We start from the raw sequence: 24,727 nt of genomic DNA, 5'->3' as shown, positions 1-24,727 counted from the left end.
GGCCAGACTTGGTACATTTATGATTCAAATGGCACTCTATTGAGACTTCCCTTTTTTATTGCAGACTCTAAACCTCAGTGCCTTTTTGGCATCCTGGGTTCTGCCTCTGATTGCAGGGATAAGTTATTTCCCCAACACAATAGATTTTTTTACTCAGAACTGGTATGAATTCTCTTATGGTCCAGGTGGTTTTAAAAACTCAAACATAATTTGCTGCTTGGATTATAGTTTGGAAGAACAACAAAACTCTATTTAGGAAGTACCTTCTTCTGCCAGGAACTTAATTACACTGCACATTAACCGGGGATTTGCAGTTGTTTGACTTCTATTTCTGTCCCCTGCCCTGCTTCACTGTGTTCTCCTAAGTTCTGTGCCACTGTCAAATGGGGATGTGGCTATCTGCTCTGACTACTTCTGGGTCCTGCTAATACTCTAATAATTAACAGCAGCCACGGGTGGTTATGTGGCCAAGCACACTGCTGAGTGTATCATTTGGTCCTCAATGGCAGCAGTCTGAACAACATACTGCCCATTTTACAGGAGAGGAAACTGAGGCCAGATATGGTTAAGCAACCTGCCAAGGGTCTTATTCACACCTAGTTCTTCAGGATCCCCAACTCATTCCTTAACTATTAACTCTTGTGTTTGATTGTCTGAGTAATATGAGGAATGTGAAGATACTTTGTAAAGAGCTTCAGATATGAGGTTCAGAGTATTTAGGAGTACAACATTCTAAAATTTGGTACATGTCAGAGGGTCAGGTCTGGGTACTTCCCCCACATGCCCAGTGAGGCACTGGACCTTTTCCAAGTCAGGTTGCACTCAACATGTTTAACCCCAGACTCCCTTCAGGTAGCTTCCTTTCTGAGGTCCCCTATCATGAAGAACAAGAGCAACTCCAAAAATCTCCCTCAGGAGCTTCAGGTAGGCCTGCTTAGCTTTATGCTTGAAGGACAGTATTTTCCTAGAAAAATTTTTTTTCAAAAGATTAAAATAGAAACTAAAATAGATACCATGGTCATTATTCCTGAAGCATATCATAAATATTACAAGGAGACGGGCACTGTCCCATCCCTCGGATGTCTGTCAAACTGTCATATAGAAAGACATGGGGCAGGGGAGAAGGACACACTTAGGCCCAAGGAACAGGGAAATAGATGGTTGGCGGGTTTTACATTTCCACTTTCTGTCTTCCCCTGGGTCAGAGAAGATGCTCTCGGCTCTCTGGGTTGTTGGCTAAGTTCGCTCTGACAGTAGGACACTCAGGTGGCAGATGAGCTTCACATATAGCTTTAGCATTTAAGTGGCAGGCCATCTTCCACCAGTATACAGTCCACTTAGTGGCAGATTTATGCCTTTCGTAAGACCTGTCTGTGTTGAACGGTGTCCCCCCAAATTCATGTCCACCCAGAAACTCAGAGCGTGAGCTTATTTGGAGATAGGTCTTTGCAGATGTAATTAAGACTCAGGATGAGATCATCCTGGACTCAGCGTGGGTACTAAATCCAGTGGGAGGCCTCCTTATAAGAGAAATGCAGATGGAGATTTGAGAGGCGGGAACACAGGAAAGAGGCCAAGTGAGGACAAATGGAATGCAGTTAGGCTGCCCCAAGCCAAGGCCATCAGATGCTGGAAGTGGTGAAAGTCTTCCCCTGGAGCAGTGAGGAGGAGTGCAGCCCTCCCCGATTCTCCACTTAAGGCCATGGAGTGGGAAGAATAAATATCTGTTGCTAAGCCACTGAGTTTACGGTAATTTGTTGCACCAGCCATGAGAAACTGTTTCCTCTAGTACACGTTCTCAGAAATGTTTCATCACGCTATCTTAGTTATAAAATAATGAAACAGCAACCACTTTAGTGAGACTTTCTAGACTATCAGAAATAATTTGAGCCCTGCATCCTTCACCTACCGCTGCCATAGCATCTTACTCTTGAGTTTCTCCACTTATACAAAGGGCATAACCAACCTGCCTGTTAGGCAGAAGGATGGCAAAGACTTCCATCCAGAGTTCTAGCCCCTGGGAATGTGTTACTTATCCATAGGAAAAGTGACTTTCCACCTTAAGATGGAAGATTATCTGGGATTATCCCCATCATCCCAACTTAATTACACCAGTCCTTAAAAGCAGAGACCCCTTCCTCGCAGAGTCAGAGGGAGATGTGGCTATAGAATAATGGCCAGAGAGATGTGATGTTGCCAGTTTTGATGGTGGAATAAGGGGTCAAGGAGTTCAGGCAACTTCTAGAAGATTAAAAAGGCGAGGAATAAGCTTCCCTGTCAGGTCTCCAGAAGGAACCAGCTCTGCTGACACCTCGGTTTTAGACTAATGTCAGATCTCCAACCCACAGAAATGTAAGATAATAAATTTGTGTTGTTTTAAACCACTGTATTTAACATAATTTGTCCCATAGCAATAGAAGACTGATACAATCTGGTACAATTTAATAATGAATAAATGAAACAATAAGTACAAAGCACTTATTTCAGGGCTTAACATATATTTGGTATTTGGTTAGCTCACTTTTCTCTCCCCCTATAACATTTTAAACTTATAAATTTAGGCAGTGAGGAGAGGATCCCTCTCCTTTAAAAGCATTTTGAAAATACTTTGTTTTTCTTTTTTTTTTTTGGATACCAGGGTTTGAAATCAGGGGCATTGGCCACTGAGCCACATCCCCAGCCCTATTTTGTATTTTATTTAGAGATAGGGTCTCACTGAGTTGCTTAGTGCCTCACTTTTACTGATGCTGACTTTGAACTTGTGATCCTCCTGCCTCAGCTTCCTGAGCCTCTGTTTACAGGTGTGCAACATGTGCCTGGCTCAAAATACTTTTTAAAGTATTGAAAGCTATAACTCCAGAATCTCAGGAGGCTGAGGCAGGAGGATCACAAGTTTCAAGCCATCCTGGACAATTTAGTGATACCGTATTTCAAAATAAAATGAAAAGGGCTGGGGATGTAATCCAGTGGTAAAGCACACCTGGGTTCAATCTCTAGTACTGGAAAAAAAAAAAAAAGGTATTTTGAGTTCCCATTATGTGCTAGGCATTGAGGCGACAGTGTTGGAGTAAAAACAATTACTGCTCTTATAAACTTTATGACTTGGAGGCAGGTAGATACTCCATGTGACATGTTTCAAATGACAAAAGTGCTCCTTGGAAAGGAATAGATTTTCATCCAAAGTGTACCCTGTTCCTTGAGGACTTGGGCATTGCAAGGCAGTCCAGAATGACCTTACTGGCTTGAGGGGCTGACCAAAGGACCACTGGGGCCAGCAGTTCCAACCAAGTGTGAGAAGAGGCTTGGGAGGAGCCACGCAGAGGGGCAGGGGAGCCCTGGATTAGGTGGGGAGTGAGCAAGGCCAGACGCCACAGGGTCTGGGGACCCCCTTACATGTTTTAATTCTGTTTTTAAAGAACAATTGGAAATTGTCAGTGAGTTTTGAGCAAAGGATTGACCTGATCAGATTTATGTTTTGGACTTCTTTTCTTTATTTTTGCAGTGGTGGGGATGGAAGCTGGGGCCTCAGGCATGCTAGGCAAGCATCTTACCACTGAGCTATATCCCCAGGCCCCAGATTTATATTTTGAAACGAACTGACCTTTCCTGGATCACAGTTACTGCATGGACAAGGCAGCAGGCCCAGATTCCTAAGCCTGGGTCCTTGGGGAGCAGCCTGGAGAGGAGCTTTGGAGCAGGAGCTGATGTTAAAGGGGAAGATGAGCTGGTTGGAGCTGCTCTGGTGGTAATGAATGCAGGCTGATGTCATACACGAGAATAAAGCACCTACGATCTGACTCAGAGTTCACAAAACTTTCTCTCCTGTAGTTACTGCATTTTACATTCATTTCACAACACACCCATGAAGCAAACAATGCAAGTATTAGCATTTCTTTTTGCACAGATGAAGAGACAGATGTTCAAAGAGATTACATGATTTGCCTCCAAATCACAGACCTGGTTTCCTTGCTTCCACATATCTGCTTCCGTTCCCATTCGTCAAAACTTTGACATTTTTAAATCAGAGCTCATTGCCTGTCCCAGACCACCTCCTTAGATGGGATCTCTGATGAGGAATTCAGGTGAGAACTTTGAGTCGTCTGATACATTTCCAAAATGCAATTCAGGTTTCCCAGTGAGGATTTCCAAGTTTCAACTACCATTTATTTGAACTGTAATATCTAAGGAATGTTGTCCGTAGCATTCCATTGTCATGCAAGATCTAAAATCTCTCGTAAAAATCTCCAGTTTTAATTGAACTTAGTGACGATAATGTTTGCCTGCATAACCATGGCAGGACTTAAAGAGTCATCAGAATTCCAGGATTATAAACAGTCTTCAAGGAAAATCAGCTATGGATTTACTAAAGTAATCCAGTTAGATTTTTGATAAATTTTCCCATGACAGATCATCACTGGAAACTGTGCCCAGATTCCAATAAAGTACTCCAGATCAGAATCTGAAAGCGCTCCCTCCCAGTGTGATCTGAAATCTTCCAAGGGCTGTGGCAAGTGGGCAAAAGTTAAATTCCACCCAAATGTTGATACACACTCAGCACTGCAGAAGCTTTTGTGGAAGAGTTGGTTACTTAGAGTACACAATGCTTCCAGCTAATTTGGGCTCCTCATATTTGTACTGAAGCAAAAGAGTGGACTGAATTTCTCCATGTCCATCACCAGTGTTCTCCAGCTCTGCTCTGGGGCAGACATGGAGTCAGGGCCCTCTTTGGCCCAGGTAGAACTTGGGGTAAATGCCACAGTGTCTTCTTCATCGTCCTCCCTCTTTACCCATGGATATTTTGAGTGGGGCAGCATCAGGTTTAAAGGACACAGAGGCTAGTTGGAGCAATAATGGCTGGGGTGAGGAATTTGGCATTTTAGATACCTGTAACTCTGTACAGCTCTCGAGAGACAGAAATTCATTGTATCATCTCATGCTAACAGCCATGGTAGGAAGGATGAAATGGATATTTTGTTCTCTGATTCAGGAAGTCAAGGACAGGGCAAAGCCCAAGTTGGGGATGGAGCTAGGTCTGCTCCTTTTCTTTCAGGTCCATTTCGTGTTTCCTTGGGGAAGGGCTCTCACGTCTCTGTCTGAGTGGTCACACTGCCACTGCTGGGGTTCGTTTGGGGCCATTTTTCCCCATTTTCCATTTTTTTCTTAGCAGAAATGCCTTAGACCAATATGTTCTTTGCTTTAAATGAAACAGAACTTTCTCAATAGCAAATCATGAAGAAAGAGAAAGAAGAAGGAGTGAGGAAGCCATGGAGAAAGAGGATTAAGTTCAGCTGCCTGGAGACTGTGGCCAGTCAAATTCACAGGATGGCAGGTGGTGCTTTTCTCAGGCCACACTTCTGCTGTTCAGTTTCTCCTCCGTGTGCCTTGAATCTTAGCACAGCCTCCCTGTCTGCCTCTAGGACGAGAGGCTGAGTACACCCTGCAGGGTTGTTACTGGGGCTAGCTGGGCAAGTCTTAGAACCTGCTGGAACCTGTTTTCTCATCTATAGAAATGAGAAATTAAAAAAAATACCTGCCTTGTTTGCCTCATGGGTTTTGGGGTGAAAATCACAAGAGATAATGCTTTGGAAATGCTTTGAAAACTGCAAATCCCAATACAAATTGGAGGAGTTATGTTAACTGGGAACTCTAGAGACCTGGCCTCCTCTGCATTCAGGGCTGAACCAACCTAACACTGTTGTGCTGCTGTGGCAGAATCAGTCATTCCCCTAGAGAATGTTCACCGAGGGTCCATACGGTGATGATAGGTGTTACGGAGGGAGGCGTCAGACAAGGTCTCCATCCTCAGGAGTTCTCATTCCTCTGGGGAGAAGAGAAGCAGAAGTGCTGACTCAACCAGTGTTTAGCCAGGTTCCAGGTGGGGGACTGGGCAGCTAGTTTGGGGAGGGCAGGACTGGAGAGGGGTGGGCACGTTAGACAGACAGAGAGACCTGGGGGAAAGAATCTTTAGTTCTGGAGAGCAATATGTCAGTGGCAAAAGTGCAGAAGTTCTCCTACATTCTCCCTCAGGATGATCCAGGACAATTCCATTTTAAGAGCCATAGTTTGTAATTATCATCTGCAGAGTTCTTTTTGCCATGTAAGATAACCTATTCACCGATTCTGGGGACTCCGGCACAGGTACCCTCAGGCCTCTTTCTGCTTACTGTACCCCTACAGCAAGAGGCTCAACAGTACAGGCCTGCCATCCCTTGTCCAAAGCATCTGGGCCACGATGTGCTTCAGGTTTCAGATGATTTCAAATTTTATAAAAGAAATGTTGTGCCTATATATAAAATATATATTGCTCCCCAGCAAGAGTTGAAGCAGCATTCTGTAATCAAACGTTATAAATATGGTAAATAGCCCCATGTTAGTTTAAGTCCCTCATCTATATAAATTATATATTTTCAGGGTTTTGGTTTTCAGAATGTCAATAAAGGATTTTTTTTTTTTTTTTTTTTTTTTTTTGAGCTAGGGTAATGTCATGAGTAAGATAAAGTATAGTCAGAAGAGCTATATTTCCTTCCTGACTCTGTCTCTGCAGGGCTTTATTTTTCTCATCTACAAAAGAAGAGATTTTTTTAAGCTGTACATGAACCACAGCAAACAAGTCCAGGAATTCTCTATGCCCACACCCCAGGCAGACATTGCTAATCGATCGCAGGACTCTTTCCTGAGGAGCCAGGTGTGGCCTCACATCTTTGTTAACAGAGTGCTGCAGACTGCCATACAGAGTCCCAAGAGTTCACTGTTGAGGTGGGATCTGATACTGAGATGATTCCTTAGGTTTCCTTCTAGCACTGAACATTCATCTCCTAAACCAACACCCAGGCCTGCATCACCTGAAGAAGAACATTATCTCATATACCACCGGCTGTTAGGTCGTGCTTCCATTCAGTTTTAATGGGCAAACCACACCATGAGGTCTAGACGTGTGTATTCTAGCAGCAGTGAGGCAGGGTTGTGACAGGCAAAGAGGAGGTGAACTCAACAGTGTTTCTGTGAATGGAGCCCAAACGTTGTATTGTTTGGTCAAGAGCATATCCGGTCTGGAGCTTCTTTTTGCCACAGCACCCCACCCCATCCTGCTACCTCATTAGCAATGACTTCATCCAGGAGATCCCTTGCAGAGCAGTGAAAGGTTCGCTCCACTTTGAGGAGGGAAGCATTTCTGCTTCATCTTTATGTCCACAGAAGCAAATCTGGGGGTTCTGAGAAGCTGTTTGATCCCTGCTATGAGACTGAGAAAACACAATGTCCAGGCTCAGAGGTCTTTTGACACACTCAAGATAATCTTTACAAAAGATTTTTTTTTTAAATAATGTATTTGCATTGGTTTAAAAGTTTTATTTTACTAATTAAATATCCAAAATGAAGACTTCCCAATGAAGAACCAGATAACCTGGAGGTCATGCTACTCACACGGTAGAAGATGTGTACTCTGGCAATGGCAGTTTCCAACCTTTCAAGCAGCACTGTGACTTGGGCAGCATCCTGCAAGGGACTATTCCCTCTGTAGAATAAAATTAAATTTAGCAACGCTCTTTCTTTATAAAGGAGGCTGAAAACATTTCTGAATATGACCACGCTCGCCCAGTCTCAGCTGATAGAGGCAGCAAGAATTGTCCCCTGAAGTCCTTCAACAGTAAGATGCTGTTCTTATCTTGAGCCCAGCCTTGGCCTTCCTCATTTCTCAGATGACGAGTTGGAGGCAAAAGGAGGCTGGCTGGTCTGTCTACACTGAGGAGGACATTGACATCACACCTGGATTAGAACCGAGTATATGGTTTTTATTCTCAAAGCCATTGCCCTCGATGAAATACCTGCCTTATCCTTACTTTTGGCAGGGGTGATGCAGCTCAGGAGTCTTGGAGATGATACTGTGCTTCATATTCAAGTGAGGGTGCTGTGGTTCCAGGTGGACCTCAGTGCACAGTGTTACTGGGTGGCTGTCACTGAACCAGAGGTGGCGGTCAGTTGCAGGATTCAGTTGTCATTCAGTGGAATTCTGAGACATGGAGGTTAGGAAGCAGATCCCATTCCCAGGCAAAGCCAAGTGCAATGGGAATCCATGGGATACAGAGAAGATGGCAGAATTGCCCTGCCTGGGGGAGTTGGTGGGAACCAGGAGTACCCTGCAGCCGCAGGGAGGTCCTTAGGGACCCTGCATGTGCACACAGTCTGAATGCACCCAGTGTTTCTCTCCCTCTCCTGCTCGGTGCTGAGAATGGCTGGGAGAACGGCAGAGAATGCTAATTCAGAGATAAGCCCCTTTGTGTTTCTCTGCTTATATGTAATTTGTAGGCCGGGAACTCATTAATCAGTAGACCGACTGTCCTTGCCCCTGAAGGGGACCTTGAATAAGACTGTATCTGCTCACTTTTAGATTTTTATCTCCAGGGAATTATTCCACTATTTTTACAGAAATGGCCTTCAGAGTCAGCCACACAGCAGAACAGGAGATTAAAAGAGTCAGAACACAAACATCTGGGATTCAAAGCATTACAATAAAAATTAAAAAAAAAAAAAAAAGACCTTGCGCAGCTAGCAGTTAAAAAGCTTTGAGCAAGAGGCTTCTCTGCCTCATCTTCCTTCACCAAATGGAGTTAGAGATGAGACCTCTGGCCTCCCACACACGCCTCTAACACAGACACATGCACACCACACACATCACATGCACACAAACACGCGCACGCCCTTCCACTCTCACCAAGGCTCAGACACTTGCTTTTAAATCTGCTATTTCACTGTAACAACTCATGGTGACAAAAACACCCCATTAAAATGTGCATGTTCGTTGTAAACCTGGCATTGAAACCGTTGCATTTTTCAGTGTTCTAACTCAGCAGTATGTTCCCGTTAGTAGATAGCAGTTGGGGAGCCACTTGTAAAATGAAAAACTTCACTTAACTTTTTCTTCTTTCATACTTTCCTTCCAAAGCAAACTTTAGCTTTCTATGCACTCTGAAACCGGCTGTTCCCCCAAAGTGGATTTTAGTTTTTCGCTTTTATAAAAGAGTGATTCAGAAGTGAGATCCTAAAATCTGACCATTTCAGTGAAAGAACAGAAAAAAATATGCCAAGTTGTTTTTGGTTACTTATTCATCTCAAAATGCTATTTTGTAGCAACTGAAGTTTGGGTTTTATGCAGCTCGGGCATCATTAAAGGGTGAAAAAGATTGCAAGGTGACTAAGCAGAGGCCAGCACTGAAGCTTGGTGCAGAGCAGGGTGGCGATGCCAGTGTTCCACCCTGGAGCTGATACCCTGGGCCTGGGGCCAGGGTGCCCTTGGTGGTATTATGTGGCTCCTGTCTGCTGATGGACACATTGCCTTTCTCTGGGGGTCAGAAAGTCGGATGCACACTTATTATAAGGAATCTCACTGTAAGCAGAATGAGACGGTTCATTTCTGAAATGTAAGCTGGAATTTTGAGAACTGATGCAGATGCGAAGAAAGAAGAGGTCTGATCCTCCCCCAAACCAGTGACCATTTCCCTTGATGTGTATTCCCTTCTGGTGTCCATGAAGGAAGCCTGGCTCAGTATTCTTTTTATGAGCCATAAAATATTGGGTATTCCAGGTAAGAACATACAAGGAATAATTATGCTTATTTTATTAATTCAAGAGTAGAGCCATTATCAGACTTATATAATTACCCAACTAGCTTCCATGTAACTGTAATAGAATTTCATGGTAGCTTGTAGAATAAAATTTTAAATAAGATAGAATCACCAAATGCTAGCAGTTGAAAAGTCATTTAATCGATTGGGCCTTTTTTAAACAAACAAACAAAACAGAATCATAAATAAAAAGCTTAATATCAAGTAACTTAGAAAAGAGAAAACCAGATCTCTAGTCTTGAGGATTGATCATGGCAAAGCTGGTAATTCAACTTTGTTTGGTTATCAACTTCCTGACACAGCTGCATTGTGAGTGATATTTGGAATGACTCGCCTGTCCAATGAGTGATTGCAAGTGATATTTGCAATGATTCACTATCCACTTCATTAGAAGCAGCGTGTGGGAAAGAAAGATAAGGAATCCTGAGTGAGGTGACTTTTGAGGTCAAGTTGAACATTTAGAGGTCATTCATTCAACTCTCTGGAGCTGTTTCTTAACCTATAAAATGGAGATTACAGTAGCTACATGTCATTGGGTACATGTGAGTATCAAATGAAATAATATATGTGATTAAAGTATTTTACAAAGTATCATGTATGACATGAATATCATTTTCTATTACCATCTGCAGTTAGGTTATTTTGTTCCTTTGCATCAAGACATCCTGAATTAATCAGGTTTTCAAGACTCTGAATATTCTCTTAATGATCCTTTATTACTTTATACTTAGACTCTATAGTTTATACTTCCTTTATTTTCAAGCTTGTCTTCTTTTTATTTTTTATGGACGGGATATAAGTGGCTTTTCAAACTCTTTCATTTCTGAAATGCTTTGCCTGAGCAGCCTTTCACAACTCTGCATTCGTGCATTTCCTAGGGATGCTACTGCCTGGTTCTATGTTCCTGCATTGCTTTATGGGGCGGAAGGGGAAGGTGCAATAGAAATGAACAAATGTTCATCTAATATGACAATCTGATGCTCTAATGTGTTGAAGACAAACTCAGTCGAGAGGATATATTATTAAAAGGTGTGCCTTTGATTCACACATCATGTTTGAGTCTGCCGTCCTTTTAAGTCAGAGTACCCAGTAGCCTCTGTGCATAGATTTTGCTAGGAACAATACCAGAGAAATGGAGCAAAGATTTCCTCAGGTCTCCATTGTCCTGATTCATGTTTCAGTAAAATCACTACAGGGAGCATGTACCCTGAAAATGTATTGCCCCACTTCTCCTCCTGCTAATCTATTGGCCTTAGGAAAATATTCCCTCCCTCCCTCTCTCTGTTATTACTCTTTGTAACTTTATCAAAGCATGGTATCATTATTCTACTTCCCCTTATTTTAGAAGCAAAATGTTAAGTCCTGGTATGCTCAAAAACAATATTATAATCATCATTCAGAAATTTCCTTTTTAATTTAAAACGGTTGGGAAGAGGATGATCTGATTATTTCCGTGACCTGGTTAGCAAAATGAGTGAGTTATAGGTCACTGGTTTTTTCAGAGCACTTGAATTCAGGCTGTCTTGATTAATAGTAGAACTAGATTGAGTATCTGTTAATCTTTGAAAAAGTGTTCCATGAATTTTGTGTGTGTTCATTCATTGACCAGATATATTGAGGCCTTAGTGAGTGAGGGTCACTCTTCCGTTTGCTGGGGATCTGGAGATGGAGAGCTAGCTGGCACGCTCTCTTCCCCGGTGGAGGTTCTGACTCTAACCACCTTTCTATTAAGGAACATCACAGATTTAAGACCTGTAGAATAGGTTGAGTAAAACCTTACTAGTACATTTACAAAAATAAACTCCTGATTTTATCCATCTTTAGTGGAGAAATTAAATGCCAAAATTGTTGGGTTTCTTGGAGATTCTGGGTTTACTTTAAATTAAAGGCACTTGGCATTTGTCTGATTGCCTAACCCTACTTTAAACAAAGCAAATATTAAGTTAAAAGCCAGAATTAATGGTTTTTCAAACCAGTTTTAAAAGTGAATATCCCTAGGATAATCCTTCCCATAAGACACCTATTCCGGGGGGGAAATACAGTTCGTAACCACGTAACATTGATATTGTCAGCAGCATCTGCTTGTTACTCCATTGTGTGCATTGAATTGCTGTACTTCTACCAGTGTTTTTTTTGTTGTTGTTTTTAAAAGCTTATCTTTTGGCCAATCTGGGTGGGCTACACTCCCAGATCTAATCAGGATCTTCGTTCTGACTTGGTCCACTAGCCTCTGATGTAGTTTGCTTTTAATTTCTCTATTTTTTGGGAGCTTTGCATAAATATTAATGAGGGTGTTTATTTGTAACAGAGCAAATCATGCAGACGAGCTTGCGTTAACTGTGCCCGCATTTCAGCAGCTGCTGAGGTCCCCGTGAGGTGGCAGACGGGAGATGACTGCAGAGGCTGACGTGCAGAGGAGGATACACATGTTCTCCCCGAGAGACCCAGGGGAGGAGCAGGCTGTCAGCTGGGAGATGACAAGGGCTTAGTTGCTGCCCTCGTACTTATTGACAGGCCCCTTCCCTCTTTGGTAAAGGGATACTACCTACCCTGATGGCTGATAGGAAAGTCGAGTGATGTCTTAGACCTGAAAGTGCTTTATTAGCCAAATTATACAGGTGGAGTGGTAGTGTCCCTCCCTTTCTTTCGTGTGGGAGTAACTAGGAGTGTATTCTCAAGAAGTTCCGGAGGGACGTGGGACCCTGTCTACAAAGGCTCTTCATCCTTCCTCTGGGGATGCTTAGAGTGCTCAGAGGTAGTCTCCCTTTGCTCTTTGCATCATAGGCCAACACTTTTGAGTCAATTAACCTGTTTTTGTTTTTTTTTTTTAATAAAGGAAATTTCTTTTGGATGACACTACTTTTAGTCTATTTCACTGCACTTGGTGTATTTCCTGGATTTGTAGAACATGTAGGTGTATTAGAAGAAACTTCCCTGGATAAGTCTAAAGTTCTTCATAGTTTTTGTTTTTTGGGGGGGGGTATAAGGGATTGAATTCAGGGGCACTCAACCACTGAGCCACATCGCCAGCCCTATTTTGTATTTTATTTAGAGACAGTCTCACTGGGTTGCTTAGTACATCACTGTTGCTGAGGCTGGCTTTGAACTCATGATCCTCCTGACTCAACTTCCAGAGCTGCTGGGATTATAGGCATGCACCACCGCACCCAGCTCTTCATAGTGTTTTAACACTTTGGAATAATGGCAAATCTTCATTCACCTTGAGAAGCTGAATTTTTAAAAATGTGGTTCTTGGAGTACATGAATAGCTTTAGGGTAATAGGGTTTACAGTATGGTTTAGATGTGTAGAAGTATTTGAAGAGAAGTGCTTATCCCTGGAGTGGTTGTTAAATGAATCCATTTTAGACTAAAACTCTTTTATTCAAGAACCAACTTGTGAACTTTGATATACTGCAAGCAGAACCTAAAACTTCAATGACAGAGAAAGAATGTCCGCTCTGACTGCCACACAGAGACAGTGCTGACAGCCACAGGGACCACTTTAGTCCTGAGCAACACTTTCTTCAATTTGCACCGGCTGGCACACCTATCTGTACTTAGTTTTAGGTTGTTTTAACAATATTAATAGCCTCATCATCTCTGATAAGGGCAAAAGCAGAGAGCATGTAAAAAATTCAAGAAAGAAAGAGCATATGGTGATGATAGGAAACAATGAAGACCATTTAAAAAATCAAGTGGTGAGAAAGCACCACTTTTTAAAGCACACATTGCAAAGATTTGCTAGTCAGCTTTCCACCTCTATTAAGAAAAATAAAAACAGATAATCAACCTGTGAAGAGAAAAGGCTTATTTTGGCCAACAAGTTTTGGAGTTTTTGGCCTGTGAGTGATTGTCCCTGTTGTTTTGGGCCGATGACAAGGTAGCATCTCTTGGGGAGAATGCAGCAGAGCTTCATGACTAGGAAACAAAAGAGATGAAGAGAAGGGGACCAGGCTCCCACAATCCCCTGCCCAGCGCATGCCCTCTGGTAACCCAGAGGCCTCCAGGCCTCACCTCTTAAAGGTTCCACCACTTCCCAATGGTTCCACACTGGGGACCAAGCCTTCAAGACACAGGTCTTTGGGAGACATTTAAGATGGCAAACCATAGCCATAGGTCCAGTTCCTCTGGTTCTGAGAGTGCAGCCAGCACCTCTGAAAAATCTCCAGTACCCAAGGAAGGATGGAGGGAGGATGGTGGCTGCCTCCAGGTTTACAGCATGCGGGAAACGGATCCTTTTTGCAAAACACTGTCCTGTGGGTCTTAGATCAATGAGGAAAGGGGGCATGAGCCCATTTTCAAAGCTCACATTCCTCATGGTAGAACTGCGTCCAAAGATTTGCAAAGTTTTCTTGGACTCTTGAACTGATAGACTTACACAAAACCTGTTGGAACAGTTCTAATTTGTTCATAAATAAAGGAAATGGTTGCTGTACTTTAGATGCACAGCAGCTGAATATCCTTTTATAATGTTAAAATGAGGGAAAAAAACAAGAGAGAATAGTAAGTAGCATTTGGGAAACCTATAGATTTATTATGTTGCCAAGTAATTAGCATATAAAAAATTTCCTATTTTATTTTCCTATCACTACAGTGTAACCACAGTAGAAAGGCATAAACCCTGGCACAAGCCAACTGTGTGATCCTGAGAAAACTACACAATTCTTCTGAGACTCAGTTTCTTCATCTGAAAATTGGGCTCATGTTGGTCAGAGATGTGTAGAGTAAAAATATTATCAAGTCACTCATACAGCACCTGGCCATCATAGACCTTTATGACTAGTAATAGTTTATAGAATTAGCAGTAATTATGCCACCAAAGATGAATGAAAAACATCTCAGCAGAGAATTTGAAATGTGCCACCAGCAGCTACTGTGACCAGTTTTATCAGATAAGGTAATTAAATTTTTGAAACAAATAGATCCAAAATGTAATGGACACAACACAACAGGAAGTTAATTTTCTCTCTTATATCAGTCCAGGATGCATGTTCTGACTCAAGAGGGCTCAGCTCCACACAGTCATTCAGGGCCTCAGCCTTTGGCTGCTCTGCCATCTTTAGTGGAAACATGGCCACTGTCCCCATTCCAGCCCAGAGGACGGGGTAGTGGCCTGGAGGAGCACGTGAAGAAGATTTTGTGGGCCTGGACAGAAGAGGCAAATGCCAGTTATCGCCTTCCTAGAGATTACTTATTTGCCTGGGCACATTTAAGTGCTGGTACAGCTGGGAAATGCAGTGTGGCTGGATAGCCACATGCCCAGCTGCTGTGAAGAAAGGATGTGACTTAGAGAGCTGGCAGTCTGTACCACACTGGTTTAGTCCATGGAATGGTAATGACTGTGTGGTACCATCATGAATATTGGCACTGACTTTTTGATGAAAAATTGCTGATAAATATCTAATCTGTATCAAAATTCAAGAATAAGTCCTCAGGAGCAAGGCATATAAGTCACAGTAATGTGTTGGGAGTGACTCTTTGGGGTTGTACAGAGCACATGGCTACCCATGCTAGGACTTGGCTTGGACTCTGCACTCAGGCCAAGGACAGGGCACAGGGCAATGAGACCCTGGACAACTGACCTGGTCTTAAGAGCAGGCTGTGGTGATTTGTCAGGTTACTCACAGTGCCAGAGGGATCAGCACATGGCAGGCAGCAAGGACAGTAGGGAATCCAGGGAATGGACCTGGAAAGTTGCCTCCTGGGAAATCCATCTAGAGTCCCAGAAACCTAGATACTGGATAAGGAGGCAGGGAGTGAAGAGGCGTGTGATCCAGGTAGGACAGGTTGGCAGGGCTCCATGGCACCCAACTGGTGCTCCACACACATCCTCGGTTCTGGAGGGACCAGGTGTCATGCAGTTTCATGCCAGGGACTAAGGCACTTCTCTTGTCTGAACTAAAGCAAGGGATGGGATACAGAGATGGCACAAGAAGAGAATTTAAATTAGGGAGTAAAGTTTGGTCTAGAAATCATCTCAGGTCCCCCAGGGCCAAATGGGAGCAACACACACCAAACCGTGGGCTCCTGGCTCTTGGACAGTTACTCATTCCTATGCCCTACAAGTGGGAATGCTGAGGCCTTCCATACTTGGTGCTACTCAAGATTGACTCAGAAACTCAGGTGCTACTGGAAGGGAAACTGGTCTCAGGGTGGGGGCTGCAGTATGAAGATTGACACCAGGGACACATTGGCAGATTAGCTCTGAAATTGAATTGCAGCTCTAAATGTTATAAAAATGTATTTCCTTTAATTTTTAGTCATCCTGCAGTTCTTCAAGAAATATTCAACAAATGTTGGCAGATTCTATCAATCGTATGAAGGCATATGGATTTCACCAGGTAAAAGACTTACATTCTGTCTTCAGGGAGCTCAACATGTGGCCCTTTCCACTAATGTTTCACAAATTAGCTAATTAGTCTCATGCAGGAATGAAATTAAGCAGCAGAATGTGAAATCTGTCTTGAAAGCCGCACACACCGCTATTCATCTTTCCCCCGTTAATCTCGAACTGGGAACGTGTTGAATGTCACGGAAAGAACAGATGCCAAGATGTATCTGCTGAACTAGTTGCAGATGAGCCAAGGCAGAGGAGATATCCTGGGTTGCTGCAAACACGGGGAGAAGACAGATTTCAGAGTGTGATATATAGTGTGACCCCCTTGGCGGCAGCAGTGAATTCTGATGGGCTTACTGGTGTGCTGTTTGTTTCTGTGAGCCTGGCCCTGGAGGAAGAGCAGAGTCTTGTGCTGTCCATGTCCACTGAGCCAGGAACCCCTGCAGGCACTGGATCACTCCGCATCTGTGGAGTGTGACATTCTCCCTCCAGACCAGGCTCCACTTTGTCCATCATGCTTGATTGTGAACAGATCATACATTGCTCAAGACAAACGAGGCATGCATAGATTGGCACTCGGAAACTGCGGTAGAATTTGACCCACAGATAGTCTGAAAGAGCAGGATAAGATACTAGCCTATGAAGAAAAGTTTCTGAATCGCCCAGGCCTGAGGGATTGGGCTGTGGAGGAGGCTGCCCAGGCCTATTTTCCTATGGACTGTACAATCAGTTCCCTGATTCCTCTACAGGATCTGCATGAACTGGAGTAGCTCAAAGTTTTGACACTTCAAGAAGTTGTGATGAATTTTTGGAATTCTGGTCCCTGCATGCATAACAATGAAGTAATCCAATCGATTCTCTGTATCCAGGGGGTCTATACTTGTGGATTCAACCAATCGTGGATCAGAAATATTTGAAAAACAATTGCATCTTGATTGAACGTATACAGACCAATTTTTTTTTGTCATTATTCCTTAAACAATGCAGTGTAGCAACTGTTTATACTGCATTGACATTGTATTAGATATTATAAGAAGTGATTTAAAGTGTACGGGAGCATTTGTGTAGGTTATATGCAAATACCAGGCTATTTCATGTAAGGGACTTAAGTATCCTGAGATTTTGGTATCCACCGGGAGTCCTGGAACAAGTCCGTGGGGGTGCTCTGCACACCTTTAACTAAAACAGCTGCAGTAAAGGAACTAAAGGAAGATTTCAGTAACATTGCCCGGATGACATTATATCATCTTAAATGATGACAGTTGAGAAAGGCAAAGAATCCTTGAATTAATTCAACATTGATTGAGTGCCTACTGTGTGCGAGGCACTGGTATGGAAATTGGGGACACATTCTATGAACAAGTTAGATAAAATGCCTGCCCTCTGGGAACTAGTATTCTGAATGGAGGACACAGATGTTGAATTGCTGATGTCAGGTGATCGTGTGTGCTGGAGGAGATACAGCTGGATGCAGTCCCGAGGGATGCTGGCGGGGTGGAACAGGGAGGGGTGAGGTGGGTGGGTGTCTGGGGAAGCGTGTTCAGGGCAGAAGGAACAGCAGGGTCAAGGCACTGAGGCCACACTGCACTTGAGCTGGCTAAGGAGTGGCAGATAATTGGGGAGAATAAGTGAGCAGACCACTTTCCAAGTTTCTCTAGAACAACAGTAATGAACAGAGGCTTCCTGCTGTTAGAGACGAACTCAGAGAAATTTTGAAGCCTTCTGGCTGCATCAAAGAAGTGCAGGTCAGGGCCAGACCTCATCTGCTGTTAGTCTGTGAACTGGTTGATTTTGTCTCCTTCCCACTGTGCCTGTATAATTGCGGTGCAGGTTAGAAAGGAGACTTACTCAACACAGCATGCTCTGTCACCTGAGTGTCGCCCATCAACCAAGGGCTGCCTGTGCTATTGGTCAGGTGATCATTTTCCTTCTGTGTTCTCATGTCTTTGACTTCTTGCTTATCCTAAGCAACAACATCCACGACAATCCTGATTTGATGTTAGAACCATGTTTTCTAGTCACTTAGAAATAAATACATGTGCATGTGAGAGAAGACCAGAACTTGTCACCTTTCTTTGTATTTATTTTTTTTTTTAAGTTTGGAAATTGCTGGCAGCACTTTATGTATTTCAGGCTTGTAAACAGCTTCAACACAGGACAGCAAATTTTAACAGTCATTCCAAACATTGAAAGCTGTTCCTTGGTTTTTATAATGTATGTATTGGCAAATAAAACGAGTTTAGCTCGAGGCAGGAAAAGAATGTAAGAAAATAAAACAGTCGATGGACAGCTTTAGTTCCATCTGAGGTACAATTTATGAATTGTCACTACATTAACTGTGATTTATGACCTCCCACAGTGATCAAAAACAAGTTTCTCAACATCAAGGTTTCTGTGTTAGTTGTGGAGAAGGAATTTTGCAGCGAGGAACTCTTTTTCTTTCTAGAACCTACCATGTGGGATGGAGGAGGAGGCACGGCCAGCCCTCCCTGGCCCGCTCAGCCTTACTTAGCTAACCCAGGCTTTATTAGTTCACCAAAGTTGTAAATTCAGTTTTATTATGAGCACTCAGAAGGCTGTATCCAGATAAACAAAATGCTTACTAGGTCTTAGTGATTGGGCTTGTTCATTTCTCTTTAGTTTAAAATGAAATTTTCTTGATTACACTTAACGCCTCGGAAGAGTGTACTTAAAAATGGCGAAGATAGTAAATTTTGTCATGTGTGTTTTATCCCAATGAACAAAATGAATTCCTTTTTGAGAGGAAGACTCACATTTATTTGGCATTTGCCTTCTCAAGGGATGCTTTTAAAAATATTCTGTTTTTTAAACAAAAAATATTCCTAAAATCAGGCATGATGCCACATTTTTATTTATTTATTTATTTTTATTTTTCATTTTTTTTTGGTACTGGGGATCGAACCCCGGGCCTTGTGCTTACAAGGCAAGCACTCTACCAACTGAGCTATCTCCCCAGCCTGTGATGCCACATTTTTGAACATGTGGTTGGAGGGCAGGTGGAGACCCAGTGAGTTTGCTCTGGGATTGTGCAGCTCTTCTGTGGAACCTGTCAGCCACTGTGAAGTGGTGTTTACTGTGGTTCCACAAAATGGTGTATTTTTTTATTTTTAGGAAAATATATTTGGAGCAGCTAAGTGTTATGCCTGAGAGAAAAGACTATTGAGTTTGTGTGTGTGTGTGTGTGTGTGTGTGTGTGTGTGTGTTACTGGGAATTGAATACAGGGGTGCTGTATTACTGAGCTACATCCCCAGTCCTTTTTATTTATTTATTTTTTATTTTGAGACAGGGTTGAATAACCCAAGCTGGCCTCAAACTTGACATTCTCCTGCCTCAGCCTCTCCAATAGCTGGGATTATAGGCATATGCCGCCATGCTCAGCTTACTGAGTTTTTATGTGTCATACCCTGTGCCGCACAAGCACTTTAAGAAATTTAATCCTCGTTGCTGAACACAGTGGTGTATGCCTGTATTCCCAGAGTCCCGGGAGGCTGAGGCAGGAGGATAGTAAGTTTGAGGCCAGCCCACACAGCTTAGTGAGATTCTATTGCAAAATTTAAAAGGGACCGGGGCTGTAGTTTAGTAGTAGGACACTCTTGGGTTCAATCCCCAGTCCCACAAAATATAGAAATAAATAAATTTAACCCTCACTATAACTCTGTTCTCCCCTTTCATTTTTGGGAAAGTCTGTGAGAGGTTCGGTAACTGGCTCTGGAATTCTACAGCTAGGTCGCATCTGTGCTAGATACATGTACTGTGTATACCATCTTGCCTCCTTAGTGGGCCAGAGAGGGTTAAATAGAAGTCAGGTGCCTACTGCTCTCTCCTCATGGAGACTGTTGGATTCGTTCACCAATACTTGTTTCTGTTTCTTTCAACAGAAGAAAGAATTGGTAAAGGAAAAACAAGATGAAGAAATAAAACAAATAGACGAAGATAAAACCAAGCAGATTTATAAGAACTGGAAAGAAGATTCAGAATGGCAGGCCTCCCGTGAGTACTGAGGCCTCGGTAGCTCCTTTGAGTCTCTCAGCTGCATCTTTAAGGAAGCACTGAAAGTGGGTGTTTGAGAGATGTCCTCAAGCTCAATTGTGACTCAGATGTCATTTCTAAGCATGACTCAAATACTTAGGAGAGCTACTTTTGAATTGCAGAATGGTTCTCAATTCTTCTTTATACCATCAAAATGACGACCCCTTTGATGATGGGATGGCATGTAGCTATGACAAATGTGCTTTGGAAGGGAGTTTAATGACCTTTTTAGCTTGGAGAAGAAAAAAACCTAAAGAGTATGAAAAATATCGCTACTTTAAAAAGTCTAAGTTATGAAGGAAAAGAACTGGAAGGTTATTAACATATTAACAGGGGCTGGGGAGATAGCTCAGTCGGTAGAGTGCTTGCCTTATAAGCACAAGGCCCTGGGTTCGATTCCCCAGCACCCAAAAGAAAAAAAAAAAAAATTAACGTTAGTTTTCTTGAAGAGGTGGGATTTAAGATTATTTCATTTTCACTTCTCATTATTCTGTTTTGTGGGTTTTTTTTAACCTATATCTTCAACAGTGAATGCATTTTGAAAAGTTTCATCTTGCCGAGTGCAGCGGCACACACCTGTAATCCCAGAGACTGTGGAAATGGAGGCAGGAGGATTGCAAGTTTGAGGCCAGCCTCAGCAACTTAGCAAGGCCCTAAGCAACTTAGTGAGACCCCATCTCAAAATAAAAAAATAAAAAGGGCTGGAGATGTGACTCCATGGTTAAGGCCCCTAGGTTCAATCCCCAATACCAAAAAAAGTTTTCTTCTTCATTGACTCATGACAATTGTTCTTATGGGGTGTACTGTGATGTGTCAATATGACATAACATTGTAATTTAAAGAACACAGGAATAATGTGTTCTATATATTAGTATCCCTCTGACCCAACCCTGACCCTTTTGAGCTACCCTGGCAGAGATAAGCCCCATGGGAGAAAAATAAGCCAATGCAAATGAAGGCCAGCGAGGATGCTCAAGGGTGCTGGAATTCATGTTTGAGAACGGATTAGGGTTTTCATCTGACAGGCACAAAGACATCTAAACAGCCAGATCATCCCTTGAGGCAGGCTGAGCAGGAGAACATGAGTGGCAATATTTGCAGGGTGTTGAGAATCCTAAATTGGTCTGCAGTCCTATCACAACAAATGCCATTAAAATGATAATTTTGGTGAAGTGAAAATATTTGCAAGATCCAGTCAGTAACCATCTTCTGCGGTGCCCTGAAATCCTAGTATAATGAAATATTTTTGGTATCTCTTTGAAGTCAAATGTAATAGGATTTGACCATTAAAGCCTGAAGTGTAAATAGACTCAATAAAAATTATTCTTTCATCTCCTGTTAGAGTCTTTGACATTGTGTGACTGAAACAAAACACCCTCTCTTTTACAAATAATATTAAAAGACAGTATTGGGGTACTTTGACATGTCCTAACATGTTCCACAATTATCTGGAACGTGTGTGTGTGTGTGTATACATATATATGTGTGCATACATATATGCATGTGTATGTATGTTCTTAACCACACACACAAACACACATACATACACATGGGCACACAACAGTTGTCCTTCAGTATTGGCAGGGGATTGGTTCCAGGACCCCTGAAGAGACCAAAATCTGAGGATGCTCAAGTTCCTTATATGAAGTGCATCATTTGCATGAGGGCACATCCTCCCATAGATTTTAATCCTCTCTAGATTACTTATAATACCTTAGGGTATTTCTGTCAGGTCAGGTCACATTCGGCTCAGTTCTGGGCAGGCTTTGAGCATGACTGGTGGCAAGTTTTGCTGCTCCTTGCCCTGTCCGCGGCCACGCGCCACCTAGTTGGTCCACCTCCCTGGTCTTTGCTGGTGCCTCTGGGCACACTGCATCCTGAACATACTGAACGTGTGTGTGTGTGTGTGTGTGTGTGTGTGTGTGTGTTTGTGTCGGGAGAACACCTGCCTCTTATTATTCCACATCCCTGCCCACATGCATCCTCACTTGCTCAAGCTGGGGCTCATCACCTAGTCTTGCCAGCTGCAGGAAGTTCTTGCACACATTCTCTTCCTCTTTCCCATCCCTCCCTGCTCCTCTTTCTTCTCTCCCCATCTGAGAAAATCCCCCAGCTCCCAAATGAAGAGCGGAAGTGAGTACTGGGCTAGCCCTTGGATCTGGACAATGGGCATAACCTCGACCATTTCCCAATATAACCAGATGAGTAGCTGTCCAGACCCTGCTCCATGCACCGCGTACAGCACAGTCTCCTCCTGCGTCCATGAGCTGATATGGGCCTTTCTCAAACTCCATTCTTTTCTAGTGAGAAAATCCAAAGCAGCTGACGAGAAGAGACGCTCCTTGGCTAAACAGGCACGGGAAGACTACAAGAGGTTATCCCTGGCAGCCCAGAGAGGAAGAAGCGGTGAGGGACTGAGTGTTCCACAGAAACCTAGAAGACCTCCCCTTCCACCCAAGCCGCAGTTCCTACCCCCAGCGGGACATCCCCCAAAGTCTCTTGGGTAAGAAGCTGGCAGGGGGCTTTAGGTGCAGCCTTGGGAAGGACTAATCAAACATCAGTCCTGCCAGGCGCAGTGGTGCTTGCCTGCAATCCCAGCAACTCAGGAGGCTGGGGCAGGAGGATTGCAGGTTCAAAACCAGCCTCGGCAACTTAGTGAGGCCCTAAGCAACTCAGACCCAGTCTCCAAATATATATATACATATGATCAGTCATGTGATGCGCCATGGCCGTGGGAGACTGGCTGGAGGCTGGTGGACTTGAGGGTCACCAGCTCACCTCTAACCCTGCTTCCTGATCTGGCATTCATCTCTCTCTTATTTGTGAAATGACCCAGTAGTTGTGACGAAGATGCCTGAGAACCAGATGACTTCCTGCGCCCAGCCCAGCGGCGGCAGGAGAGCCAGCACCTGGGTTTCATGGATGCTCATGATGCCTCTAGTGGTAAAAGGATGGTGAAGTAGGACCCTACGGGCTGGTGGTCTTCGATGTCATCACCAGAGTTACGTTTCCACTGCTGGGGACTCAGGATGCACGGCAGTCTCATTCTGAGATACATAGCTCATTTCATATTTTGAGAATTTGGAAATTCTCCTTTTTGGAATAAACTATTTGGTGACATTGGAAACTTGGCCTCCTAGGCTATGGGGACAGTAGGAAGAATAATTGTTTTGGAAAAACCCTGAAGAAAAATGCAATGGTACCACATTAGAAGACCTCTCTCCCTCATGTTTACTGATTATAAAATTACTTTTTCCTGGCTACTGGCTTTATAGTCTTTTTGATATTCTAATATTTATTTATGAATTCTGTGGTGCTGAGGGTCAAACCTAGAGCCTCATGCATGGTAGGTAAGCTACACCCCAGGCCCTAATATTCTAATATTTAGAAAGAAAACGTTTTAAACTAATTATGGATTAAATGAAGCAGAACTGTCTATAGCCTTGCTTTCTAAAATAAAAACTAAAAATGCTTCTTTGTTGGGAGTGTGGTGAAATGAAAAACAAACCAAACTCTCCCTTCGCTTGGAGCCGGTCGTTATCATCAAGGTTTTCGTTTTTGTTTCTTACGGGGATTATGGCCTTGGAGGAGACATGAGGTGGACCTTTTCCTCCACTATAATTATTTCTGCTTACTCAACTGAAAAGTTCCATTTTGAGATGTGGGGCCCAAACTAAATGACCATGTTCTACAAAGTGACAGTTTTGGGAATGATTTTTTTTTTTCCTTATGAACAGCACAAGAAAGATAGGAGAGAGGTGTCCCCTTGGTTTTCTGATCAGATCATGAGGGTGTTTGTCCTCCCAAGAGTATCCCTGTCCAGCATGGGGTTTGTCTGTGCACAGAGGTCACAGAGCCCAGGGCAGGGCTGTCTGTGTGGCTCACAACTGTGCTCCAGTGTCTTCCACGGGTGGCAAGGGAGAATGACTTGTGATGTGTCCCTTCCCTCCAGTATTTTTAGAGTACATTGTATTTGATTGGCAGCAATGAAGGTGGACTTTCAAAAAGGCAGTTCTTGTTGTAAGCTGTGCTCAGCTCATTTTTTTTCCAACTTAAGGTGCTGCTTGAGGTACCTCTTGAGTCAGGCTGGGTAGGGTTAAGCCTGGGACTCTACACAGTGACCACAGGGGTCATCCAGGAACTAACCCAGGAGGAGACAGGGACTGGCTCCTCCCATGTCTTCAGAGTTTTGCTCCTTCTCCAAGGATTTTCTGGAGCAAAAGAACCTCACTTAGAAGCTAGTACAAAAATATATCATATAATCTCATGTGTATATTTTCTGCTTCCTAGTGAAGTCAAGTATTATAGCATATTTTTCCTAAAATGTTCTGAAAATCATGAGGAATAAAGTATACATGTATAAGCAGATGTACATGTATGTATGTATATTTGATACATGTCACATGTGACTCATGGTAATGTCCATTATCACAGAAAGCATGAAGAGCCAAAAATTAATTTACATTACAGGAAATTCCAGTGGCTCACCCAGATTCTTTGTCATTGTTGTTTTTAGGTGAATTCTCTCAGAATTATTCTGCGATTGAGTAGGATTTAAAAATATGTTGATTACATTGCAGTATTTCTTTTTGTAGTGGAAACCTGTTCACATACCAGAACTTAATACCACTGAATTTATATCAAAATGATTCAGTTGCTTATGTTTGCTTCCAAATATTCAAACAATGTTTTCCTTTTACTTTGTGTTTTGGACACTG

General features: G+C 43.0%; 1 protein-coding gene across 5 annotated transcripts in view; it reads left to right on the top strand.

The window, feature by feature from the left end:
* Sh2d4a (SH2 domain containing 4A) overlaps window positions 1-24,727 on the top strand; it is a 61,256-nt gene that overhangs the window by 17,408 nt on the left and 19,121 nt on the right. For 4 of the 5 annotated variants that reach the window (XM_047551663.1, XM_047551660.1, XM_047551662.1 and 1 more), the window contains exons 5-7: window positions 15,882-15,962; window positions 19,859-19,970; window positions 22,314-22,512. In XM_047551663.1, coding sequence (XP_047407619.1) covers window positions 15,882-15,962; window positions 19,859-19,970; window positions 22,314-22,512 — 392 coding nt within the window. The remainder of the gene's footprint in view (window positions 1-15,881; window positions 15,963-19,858; window positions 19,971-22,313; window positions 22,513-24,727) is intronic. The other variant, XM_047551664.1, reaches the window with a different exon arrangement.

This window comes from Sciurus carolinensis, chromosome 4 (genome assembly GCF_902686445.1).
Source record: "Sciurus carolinensis chromosome 4, mSciCar1.2, whole genome shotgun sequence".
Taxonomy (NCBI): Eukaryota; Metazoa; Chordata; class Mammalia; order Rodentia; family Sciuridae; genus Sciurus; species Sciurus carolinensis.
Note: the sequence above shows the minus strand (reverse complement) of the source record. Positions and strands in the feature narration are given on the sequence as shown.